The sequence below is a fragment of the Budorcas taxicolor genome, chromosome 9 (assembly GCF_023091745.1).
Source record: "Budorcas taxicolor isolate Tak-1 chromosome 9, Takin1.1, whole genome shotgun sequence".
In the NCBI taxonomy this organism is placed as follows: domain Eukaryota; kingdom Metazoa; phylum Chordata; class Mammalia; order Artiodactyla; family Bovidae; genus Budorcas; species Budorcas taxicolor.
In genome coordinates this window covers 94713926-94725821 of record NC_068918.1, presented here as the reverse complement: position 1 = coordinate 94725821, position 11896 = coordinate 94713926, and the positions used below count along the sequence as shown (strand labels likewise).

Sequence of the window (11896 nt, the reverse complement as noted above, 5' to 3'; positions counted from 1 at the left end):
ATGGCAAATAGATGGGGAAACAGTGGAAACAGTGAAAGACTTTCTTTTCCTGGGCTCCCAAATCACTGCAGATGGTGACTGCAGCCATGAAATTAAAAGACACTTACCCCTTGGAAGGAAAGTTATGACCAACCTAGATAGCATATTGAAAAGCAGAGATATTACTTTGCCAACAAAGGTCCGTCTAGTCAAGGCTATGGTTTTTCCTGTGGTCATGTATGGAGGTGAGAGTTGGACTGTGAAGAAGGCTGAGCACCGAAGAATTGATGCTTTTGAACTGTGGTGTTGGCGAAGACTCTTGAGAGTCCCTTGGACTGCAAGGAGATCCAACCAGTCCATCCTAAAGGAGAGATCAGCCCTGGGATTTCTTTGGAAGGAATGATGCTAAAGCTGAAACTCCAGCACTTTGGCCACCTCATGCGAAGAGTTGACTCATTGGAAAACACTCTGATGCTGGGAGGGATTGGGGGCAGGAGGAGAAGGGGACGACCGAGGATGAGATGGCTGGATGGCATCACCGACTCGATGGACATGAGTTTGAGCCAACTCCAGGAGATGGTGATGGACAGGGAGGCCTGGCATGCTGCAATTCATGGGGTTGCAAAGAGTTGGACACGACTGAGTGACTGAACTCAACTGAACAAGGAGACCTCTCCCACAGTAAATCTTGAACGCTGTCCTCTGTAGGAAGTCAACCCGTCTGCACACAAAGAGCTTCTCCGGGGCAGTCTGTTCTCAGCTTCCCCGGGGCAGTCTGTTCTCAGCTTCGCGGATCAGCCTGCCGGGCTGTCCTCCCAGGGATGGAGCTCCTGTCTCCACTGGAACGTGCCTGGCTGATGGAAACTCACGCCCGGGGACTGGCCCCGCCATACTTGCCGACACGCTGGCGTGCCGCTCTTCACCCTCCCGGGAAGCCGAGCTCTGCCCACTGCAGGCAAGGCAGGAGGAGCGGACAGGCCGGCCCCCTCCCTCCGGGAGGCTTTCGCGGCCTCCAGCAGTCGCCTCGGCCTGGCTTTGCTAAAGAGCGCCACCCCGCGTCCCGACAGAGGAAGCACAACCCCACGAAATAGGCCCAGCAAGTCACCAGCCGCGTTAACAGAGCTCAGAGCATCTCTGATCTGAGAAACCCAGGGTTTATTCACAGGAGCAGGTTCCCCACGGAATCCCTGGGAAAGTGTCCCCACCGACCCCCTGCACCCCGCGCCGCACGCTGAGGGCCGGCACAGGCAGGGCCTGCTCGCAGTCGGCTCCGGCTCTGTTGGCACATCGTCCCGAGGGCACCACCCAGGCCCGGACAGGGCTATTCTTAGCTCAGCGGGAGGCGAGGACTTAGGAGGCGGCAGCTGTGTCCCGTGCTCCGTGTGCACAGAAATGCCTGCAGAGACTCTGGGGGTGGGGTGGGGGCCCTCTCCGCTGGCGCGGGGCGTGACTGCCTCGGAGTCTCCTCCGCACCGTCCTTCCTCCGGGCCTCGCGGAGGGCCGGCAGGACTGGCGGACGGCCGCCCTGGTCAGGAGGGGCTGGCGCGCCCCGCACGTGCTCATCACGGCACCCTAACCGGGAGGGGTGCTCCTCTCCACAAAGGACGAAGGGCCGAGCCCGTGTGTGATAGACGGAACCAGGCTCTAGTCTGGGCGTGACCGCATCGGGCCTGGGGCCTCCACCGATGCGGCCGGGCCTCCGCACAGCACGAGCCGCTCCCTCCAGGCCTCACTCTGAACAGCTCGGAGAGCTTGCTGCCTTGCAGGGTGACCAGATCTAGCCAACCTTCACCTCCTTCCCTTCCCCAGCAATTCCGTCAGCTGGACGTGCTGGGCCGGCAGAGGATGTGGAGGGTCCCTGGAGCCTGGCGCAGACCCCAGGCATCAGGAGCCTCTGGCTGCTTCTCAGCGTGACAGTGTCACAGCAAGGCCCCTCAGAGCCAGCCCCAGCTTCACCGCGACTCCTGCGTGCGGACTGCGGACTGGCCGGCCCCCTCCTCCTGCCCCCACCCCCCGCCCGAGGGTCAGAGCCCACATGGGACCTCGCCTGAGGACAACGCCCTTCGCCCCCTTGGCTGTGCCTGCCGCCCGGGGGCAGGGCGGGGGACGCAGGGATGCGTCTGGCAGAGGCAGGAGCAGGTGGTCGGCAGGACACAGGCTGCAGCGAGGGGCGGACTCCGTGGACAGTGCCCGGCCCGGCCTCAGGCAGGAGCCACGTGGCCTCCCAAGGGCGGGCTGGTGGGCAGCAGCCACGTGCCCAGTGCCTGGACCCCCCCCCAGCACAGTGCTCGTCACGGGTGCTGTGTGGCTGCCGTCCGCTGCGCAGGACCCGCGGGAAAGCCCTGCAGGCATGGTGACACCCAGGACCCACGCCGTTCCCTGCGGGAGGCCCAGGCTGGGATCCCAGGACACGAGGACAGCGCCCCCTGGAGGGGGACGTCTGGCCACACTCTCCCGTGGGAACTCAGCCCACCTGGAAGGCCAGGCGGGACACGCGAGGGGGGTGGGCAGGACAGGAGACCACCTCGGGGGAACAGTCGGAAGACGGACTCTGAGGGGCTGGGCTGGACATCTGAGGGTTTTGGTGAGTGGACACAGCCGGGTGGTGCTGGTGCTGAGCCGTCCAGGGGGCCAGGGTCTGGGCACCGTCAGCGTAAAAGCGAGAGAGGAGCGGCCCACAGCTCAGAGCAGAGCCCGCTGCACCCTCCGCCTCTCGTGCGGGCTGCTCGCCTCCCGGGCCCAGAGCACGCCCCTCAAGGGGAGCCATCTGGCCGACACCTAGGGCGATGGGGCTTCCCTGGCGGCCCCCCGGGGAACCTGCCTGCAGTGCAGGAGACCAGGCTTGATTCCTGGCTCAGGAAGATCCCCAGAGAAGGAAATGGCCACCCACGCCAGTACTCCTGCCGGGAGAATCCCATGGACAGAGGAGCCTGCCGGGCTACAGTCCATGGGGTCGCAGTCAGGCACGACTGAGTGACTAACAATTTTACTTTCTAGGTTGACAGAAATGAGACTCCCGGAGCAGTTCATATGGGAGAAATTACTTGGTTTAATAAAATAAAAGAAACGTTGAGTCTCCTTGAACAGTCAGGGGACAGTGTGTGAGAAGCTGAATCAGGGAGAAAGCAGCCCACGGAGGAAGCGCACCGGCATCAGAATCCCCATCAGCCCACGAGGAAGCCCCGAGACAGGAGCGGCTGGTCTGCTCTGGGAAGCGACGCTGACGCCCAAAGCCTGGGGCGTCTCTCCGGGCCTGCTCGCCCGCCCGGTCCTATGACGGCTGCAGGCAGAGCCGGCCAGAGAGACGCAGCCAAGAGGCCTCTGGGCTACCTCGCCCCTTAGCCAGGCAGGCGGGCGCGCCGCTGAGGCCGCCCTCGATCCACGGAAGGGCTGGGGGGCTGGCTGCGAGCGGACAGGCAGCAGAGCGCCCCGGCCCCCCTGTGGCCCCGGCCCCGGCTCAGACCCAGACCCCGCCGTGAGGGACGGTGGCTCCCCGGGCTCTCGGCCGTGGCGGGAAGGGCAGAGTAGAAGCAGGCAGAATGAACTCTGCCCATGACCCTGAAGCCGGTAGCGCGCTGAGAGCCACCGGGGTCTCGCGGCCCGCAGCCCGTGGCCTGCGGAGCAGAGGGGCCGCTGCAGGGAGGCGCGGACGGGGGCCACGTGATCAGACGCAACCCCGACCGCGACGCCGCTCCGGGACAGATCGCCACAGCCCTGGCCCCCAGTCCGCACCCCCGGGCGGGCACCCCGCCACACGCCCGCGGCTGAGCCCACAGCAGCGCTCCGGTTCCGTCTCCGCGGCCTCATGAGGGCTCTGCCAAGTCTCCAGGGGTCAGCAGAGCCTGGAACCCGCGGCCCCCCGTCCACGCGGCACCGTCGATGGCATGACACGGGCAGCAAACACGGCGGCCGAGATGGCCTGATGGAGTGTAGACGGCCACAGGCTGCAGCGTAAACCCAGCACCATGCAGGCCTGGACGCCCTCCTGGGGAACAGACAAGTGGGCACCTCACCTGCCACCAAGGCAGTGGAGACGCCCAGGGTCCTCGGCATCCTGGGAGCAACGTCTACAGGGCTGACGCCTGCCGAGTGGCTGCTAACCGGTTCCCCTGCCAAGTGGCCGGTTTTGCAGGAGACCCAGAGTAAGACCTGCAGGCGGACGTGAAGGCGGCTCTCACCCTGTGGTCTGGGCCACCAGGCCTGGTGGACACGCATCCGTGTCGACACGGGAGCCACACACAGGCCCATAGCACAGACCAAGGCCCCCGGACAAAGCCTGGCAGTTCCTCTCCTTGTGAAAGCCAGCTTCCTGCAGCTCTCGGACCCCACACAGACCAGGACCCGCCCCCCACCTCCAGGACTCCGGGACCCCGCACAGACCAGGAACCACCCCCAAGGACCTGGGGACCCCGCACAGACCAGAAGTGTCCCCCCTCAGGACCTGGGGACCCCGCACAGACCAGGATCCCCCCAGGACCTGGGAACCCCGCACAGACCAGGACCCACCCCCCCCCAGGATCTGGAGACCCCACACAGACCAGGACCCGCCCTCCCCCCCCACCCCCAGGACCTGGGGACCCTGCACAGACCAGGACCCTGCCTCTGCCCGGGCTCCAAGTTTCCTCCTGACGGAGCCAGTCACAGGCACGTCTGAGCCTTCGGGCATCAGGTGGCCCCCCTTGAGTACCCTCTTCTCCACCTGCCGACGTCCCCATCGCGCAGCAGCTGGCTCCGGTCGCTCCAAGGTGGGGGTCACAGTGACAAGCTCACTCCTCCTCACGTGTACCTACCTGTGTACCTACCGTGATGGCTGCCCAAAGCGTGAAAGAAAGTGAAGTCACTTAGTTGTGTCCGACTCTTTGTGACCCCATGGACTGTAGCCTACCAGGCTCCTCTGTCCATGGGATTTTCCAGGCAATAGTCCTGGAGTGGACTGCCATTTTCTTCTCCAGGGATCGTCCCAACCCAGCAATCAAACCTGGGTCTCCCGCATTGTAGACAGACGCTTTACTGTCTGACCATCAGGGAAGTCCAAAGCGTGAAGAGTTCCGTGATTTCTGCAGTCTGCAGACACCACCTGTAGGGCAAAGCAGCAGTGCCCAGCCACAGGGTGGCCCCAGGACAGCGGGGGCAGGGACCGCTCAGGGCCGAGCGCCAGGAAGGACCATGCAGTGAGGGGAAACCCATGGGAAGAGCGCACTGGGTCAGGGAGGTCAGCAGTCAGGGGCCCAGGGGAACGAGCCTAGGGGTCGACACGAGGGGGTCAGAGGGGCGTAAGGAAGAGGTAAGGGCCCGCCCCTGGCATCAGGTGATGCAGGGACCCCCCACCCCGTCATATCAGCCACCGGTGCTCAGCGAGGAGGGCGGCAGCCACACCAACATCAACCCCGAGCAGCCCCCGGAGGATGTGGTGGGGAGGGCAGTGCCCACAGCTGTGTCCCCGCTGAGAGGTCCACAGTCACAGTAGCAGATGCGGGGAGCAATCCCCGGCCCCACTGGAACCATGGCTGGGGGGCGGCGCACTGGGCTCCCGCTGGCCTGGTTGCTTCTGTTCTCAAGAAAACGCTGCCACAGATGGGCTGAGGGCCCAGCAGCCTTGCCAGGGACACAAAGGACAAAGGGCTGTGACTTGGTGGGGGGGCTGCTCCCCACGGCCCTAGGGACAGCTGCAGCCCAGGCGGGGGCCTTGGGAAAGCTCCCAGCATCCCCACCTCCAGGGGTAAAAGGCAATGGGCATCCCCATCTCCAGGGGTGGACGTCCACCCAGCCTGACCCATGAGCACAGGGCAGGGTCCTGGTCACAGCCATCGTTTCAAGATTTCTAGTGGGAAAGCTCTTTGAGGAGTGAGGTTTGGGTCGACATGCCAGGTGAGGGCCCGCGACCAGAGGTGAGCAGCTGAGGGAGGAGGTGGCGATGAGAGAGGAAGGGCTCCTCAGCCCAGGGGCCCGGCCCTCAGGTCCCGTGGTCACCGTGCAGCTCGGCCGCTTCTTCCCTCCCCGCCAGCCCCATTCCAGCGCCAACACCAGCGGGGTTACGAGCGGTTATCCTCTAAATCATAATTTTGAGTCCAGCCTGGAGGCTGTGACCGACCACAGCCTCTGAGCGGGGGCAATGACATGGGGGGGATTGCATCACAGTAGACAGAAGCGGGAGGCGTCCCTGTCTTTACCCACAAGTTCAGTTACAAGGGGGTGGCCGCCGCTGAGCTGGAGAAGCGACGGCGGGACCAGGAAAGTCTGTGGTCACATGTGGCCTCCCTGCCGGCCTCTGATGGCAGAGAAGCCAGAGCGCGTGGCAGGATGCCCTTCCTGGGAGGCCGACCCGCCAGCAAGGCCAGGAGGAGGCTGTGCGGCCAGCAGGGGAGGGGCACAGCCGAGTGGATACAGACTCGGGGTCCAGGGCAGCCCTGCAGAGGCTCCTGGAGACCCTCCGGCCTTGCTGCTGCGGACGAGGAGCTTCCCAGAGTGGCTGCGCAGGGCCTCCCGCGAGCCTGAGCTGGGGGGTCTGCGGCCCGTCTCACTCTGTCCTCCCAGGGCCTGCACTAAGCCTGCCAGACTAGACTCCCGGGGACACGCTGACCGGCAGGCTTGCTGTCCAGGGCCCTCCAGGAGCTGTTCTGCCCCACCTCTCTCCAGCGAGTTCCACGTCCCATCCACTTCACCCTCTGCTCCAAGGACAGGGTGGCTGGTCCAGGGGTGGACGTCCACCCAGCCTGGCCCGTGAGCACAGGGCAGGGTCCTGGTCACAGCCATCGTTTCAAGATTAGCACTGTGGCCAGTGAGATGTAGCCGCCCACGCCTGGGTGACAGCTGACTGAGAAGACTCTCTTCTGCACAGGACGCAGCTTGGGAGACGAGGCCCCAAACTGCTGCAGCCACTGCTTCCCAGGGATCCACCTGCAGCTCACACCAGCAGCTGGAAAGCGACTGGACAACTGCAGGGCAGGAAGCCTGGGGCCCGCTGGAGCAGAGTCCCGAAACCACCTGCCCTCGGAAACACACCCTGCCCGTGGGTCTTCAATTCACAAGCTATGAAGTCCACGCGGTCAGTCGGGTTTCTGATAGAGCCTGAGGCATCCTGACTTATCAGACGACTTTACTCGTGGATTTCTCAGCTAAATGCATTAACATCTGCTTCTTCTCAATAAAAGTCCAAATCTTCAACAAGGCCGCGTGTGTGAGGCGGACAGCGTCGTCCCACTTGTTCCTGTCTTGCCTGGTGCAAGCTGCCACATTCTCTGTGTACTGCAAGATGCACTTCAAGAACCTGTTTCAAACAAGGAAAGTAATTTATCTATCCCACTGTAGAATCCAACAGGAATTTACGCGTATCCACTTCATTTTGGAATCACAACTGAAGTACTCTAGCTAATTTTCACCTGAAGATTCAAGAAAAGGAAATACATACAACATGGAAATGAGAGAACGCTAACTGGATGAAGGCGAGAACGCCAGCGTCAGTGTGCAGCGTGGATGTCCACGTGCCACACAGCACGCCCGCTCCCAGGCCCGCGCAGGACGCCCCGCTCACAGGACCTTAGGGGCTGCCTGGACCACACTCACATAGCAGACCCTCAACACACTGGACCCTCGGGGGCTGCGCCTCCTGTTTCCACCCCACTAGCCTCAACCCCTGCCAGAGGGGCCACCTCCCTCCACAGTAGACGCGCGCTGCTGGGAGCAGCCGTCACTGCCGAAAGGCTTCTGCTGGAAGACGACTCACCAGGGAGCCCACAGGGAGCTCCCCCTGACTGGCGGGCAGAAGGGCCACACCCACATTCCCCAAGTTCTCCTTACAGGTCCCCAAGTAGCCCTGAGTTCCCTCCACCTATGGGCTTTGCAATTTTCACACTTAGGGGGAAGTTAAAAGAAGACAGTGAACATCCACAGCTCCCTGTCTAGACTGTGGCTTTCAGTTGAGGTGACTGTGCCCCCAAAGGACACTGGGGGCATCTGAGCCCTTTGTGGCTGTCACAGCTGGGGGCTGCTGGCATCCAGTGGGCGGGGGGCACTGCCCGACAGTGCCTACAAGGCCCTGCAGCAGACGGTCTGCGACTGGCGCCTGACCAGGCTCCGGGCGTCCGCGCAGCTGAGGGCGGTGCAGCTTCACCAGCCTCCTCCCAGTATCGCTGTCTGGACAGAGTTCCCGTGGCCCTGAGGGAGGGATTCCAAAATCATCCGCACGCAGTTCACTCAGCTTTCTGAACTGTGTCCCCTCTAAAGGCTCACCGACTTGCACTGACACCCACAGAGAAGAGCGGTTCAGGGCCAGGCAGGAGGGAACACGGATCAAAATCACTGACACACTGACCCAGACACCGCTGGTGTTCTGAAGTGTGCACACTGACCCAGACACCGCTGGTGTTCTGAAGTGTGCACACGACCTCAGGTACCGCTGGTGTTCTGAAGTGTGCACACTGACCCAGATACCGCTGGTGTTCTGAAGTGTGCACACGACCTCAGGTACCGCTGGTGTTCTGAAGTGTGCACACTGACCTCAGGTACCGCTGGTGTTCTGAAGTGTGCACATTGACCCAGATACTGCTGGTGTTCTGAAGTGTGCACACGACCTCAGGTACCACTGGTGTTCTGAAGTGTGCACACTGACCTCAGGTACCGCTGGTGTTCTGAAGTGTGCACACTGACCCAGATACCGCTGGTGTTCTGAAGTGTGCACACGACCTCAGGTACCGCTGGTGTTCTGAAGTGTGCACACTGACCCAGATACCGCTGGTGTTCTGAAGTGTGCACATGACCTCAGGTACCGCTGGTGTTCTGAAGTGTGCACACTGACCCAGATACCGCTGGTGTTTGGAAGAGTGCACACGACCTTAGGTACCACTGGTGTTCTGAAGTGTGCACATGACCTCAGGTACCACTGGTGTTCTGAAGTGTGCACACTGACCTCAGGTACCGCTGGTGTTCTGAAGTGTGCACACTGACCCAGATACCGCTGGTGTTCTGAAGTGTGCACACGACCTCAGGTACCGCTGGTGTTCTGAAGTGTGCACACGACCTCAGGTACCGCTGGTGTTCTGAAGTGTGCACATGACCTCAGGTACCGCTGGTGTTCTGAAGTGTGCACACTGACCCAGATACCGCTGGTGTTTGGAAGAGTGCACACGACCTCAGGTACCACTGGTGTTCTGAAGTGTGCACATGACCTCAGGTACCATGGGTGTTCTGAAGTGTGCACATGACCTCAGGTACCACTGGTGTTCTGAACTGTTACACACTGACCTCAGATACCATGGGTGTTCTGAATTGTTACACACTGACCTCACATACTGCTGGTGTTCTGAAGTGTGCACACGACCTCAGGTACCGCTGGTGTTCTGAAGTGTGCACACGACCTCAGGTACCGCTGGTGTTCTGAAGTGTGCACATGACCTCAGATACCGCTGGTGTTCTGAACTGTTACACACTGACCTCAGATACTGCTGGTGTTCTGAAGTGTGCACACTGACCCAGATACCGCTGGTGTTCTGAAGTGTGCACACTGACCCAGATACCGCTGGTGTTCTGAAGTGTTACACACTGACCTCAGGTACCATGGGTGTTCTGAAGTGTGTACACTGACCTCAGGTACTGCTGGTATTCTGAAGCATTCTTCCCAAGAACCATGTGAATGTTGATCAATTCCAGCGCAATCAGCAATAAAATCAGGTAAAGCATCGGAGACAGAAGCTTCATACTAAAAACATAAAATCAGTTAAAATTTAGTAAGTGTAAGTATTTATCACCTTTATAAGGTGCCTCCGTGAGGATACAGTGCATTCCAGATACACAGTGCCGGCACTGCTGGTAAATCTGTGTTACCTTTAAAATCCAAAAATTTGCTGGGTCTGTAGAACCCATATTCTGAAGTTACAGGCGGTATTTACAGTGACACTTCTTGCAATTTTTCTCAAAAATAAGCATTCTCTGAAGTGGGAGCAGGGCAAAGACTAACAGTTTTGCCAAGAAAATGCACTGGTCATAGAAAACACCCTCTTCCAACAACACAAGAGAAGACTCTACACATGGACATCACCAGATGGTCAACACCAAAATCAGATTGATTATAGTCTTTGCAGCCAAAGATGGAGAAGCTCTATACAGTCAACAAAAACAAGACCAGGAGCTCACTGTGGCTCAGATCATGAACTCCCTATTACCAAATTTAGACTGAAATTGAAGAAAGTAGGGAAAACCGCTAGACCATTCAGGTATGACCTAAATCAAATCCCTTATGATTATACAGTGGAAGTGAGAAATAGATTTAAGGGCCTAGATCTGATAGAGAGAGTGCCTGATGAACTATGGAATGAGGTTCGTGACATTGTACAGGAGACAGGGATCAAGACCATCCCCATGGAAAAGAAATGCAAGAAAGCAAAATGGCTGTCTGAGGAGGCCTTACAAATAGCTGTGAACAGAAGAGAGGCGAAAAGCAAAGGAGAAAAGGAAAGATATAAGCATCTGAATAAAGAGTTCCAAAAAATAGCAAGAAGAGATAAGAAAGACTTCTTCAGTGATCAATGCAAAGAAATAGAGGAAAAGAACAGAATGGGAAAGACTAGAGATCTCTTCAAGAAAATTAGAGATACCAAGGGAACATTTCATGCAAAGATGGGCTCGATAAAGGACAGAAATGGTCTGGACCTAACAGAAGCAGAAGAGATTAAGAAGAGGTGGCAAGAATACATGGAAGAACTGTACAAAAAAAGATCTTCATGACCCAGATAATCACGATGGTGTGATCACTCATCTAGAGCCGGACATCCTGGAATGTGAAGTCAAGTGGGCCTTAGAAAGCATCACTATGAACAAAGCTAGTGGAGGTGATGGAATTCCAGTGGAGCTGTTTCAAATCCTGAAAGATGATGCTGTGAAAGTGCTGCACTCAATATGCCAGCAAATTTGGAAAATTCAGCAGTGGCCACAGGACTGGAAAAGGTCAGTTTTCATTCCAATCCCAAAGAAAGGCAATGCCAAAGAATGCTCAAACTACCGCACAATTGCACTCATCTCACACGCTAGTAAAGTAATGCTCAAAATTCTCCAAGCCAGGCTTCAGCAATATGTGAACCATGAACTTCCAGATGTTCAAGCTGGTTTTAGAAAAGGCAGAAGAACCAGAGATCAAATTGCCAACATCCGCTGGATCATGGAAAAAGCAAGGGAGTTCCAGAAAAACATCTATTTCTGCTTTACTGACTATGCCAAAGCCTTTGACTGTGTGGATCACAATAAACTGTGGAAAATTCTGAAAGAGATGGGAATACCAGACCACCTGACCTGCCTCTTGAGAAATCTGTGTGCAGGTCAGGAAGCAACAGTTAGAACTGGACATGGAACAACAGACTGGTTCCAAATAGGAAAAGGACTACGTCAAGGCTGTATATTGTCACCCTGCTTATTTAACTTCTATGCAGAGTACATCATGAGAATCGCTGGGCTGGAAGAAACACAAGCTGGAATCAAGATTGCCAGGAGAAATATCAATAACCTCAGATATGCAGATGACACCACCCTTATGGCAGAAAGTGAAGAGGAACTCAAAAGCCTCTTGATGAAAGTGAAAGAGGAGAGTGAAAAGGTTGGCTTAAAGCTCAACATTCAGAAAATGAAGATCATGGCATCCGGTCCCATCACTTCATGAGAAATAGATGGGGAAACAGTGGAAACAGTGTCAGACTTTATTTTTTGGACTCCAAAATCACTGCAGATCGTGACTGCAGCCATGAAATTAAAAGACGCTTACTCCTTGGAAGGAAGGTGATGACCAACCTAGATAGTATATTCAAAAGCAGAGACATTACTTTGCTGACTAAGGTGTGTCTAGTCAAAGCTATGGTTTTTCCGTGGTCATGTATGGATGTGAGAGCTGGACTGTGAAGAAGGCTAAGCGCCGAAGAATTGATGCTTTTAAACT

The 11896-nt window shown here is 57.8% G+C and overlaps 1 protein-coding gene across 9 annotated transcripts in view; it reads right to left on the bottom strand.

Annotated features, from left to right (window-relative positions):
• Positions 1-6967: 6967 nt before the first annotated feature.
• The window catches only part of ERMARD (ER membrane associated RNA degradation), a 33520-nt gene continuing 28591 nt past the window's right edge, over positions 6968-11896 (bottom strand). For 6 of the 9 annotated variants that reach the window (XM_052645636.1, XM_052645634.1, XM_052645641.1 and 3 more), the window contains 3 exons: positions 9560-9673; positions 8047-8133; positions 6968-7246 (listed from right to left, as the gene is read on the bottom strand). In XM_052645636.1, the coding sequence (XP_052501596.1) occupies positions 7066-7246; positions 8047-8133; positions 9560-9673 (382 nt within the window). In that variant the 3' untranslated portion in view covers positions 6968-7065. Of the gene's footprint in view, positions 7247-8008; positions 8134-9559; positions 9674-11896 lie in introns of all 9 variants that reach the window. The other 3 variants (XM_052645638.1, XM_052645642.1, XM_052645639.1) reach the window with 2 other exon arrangements.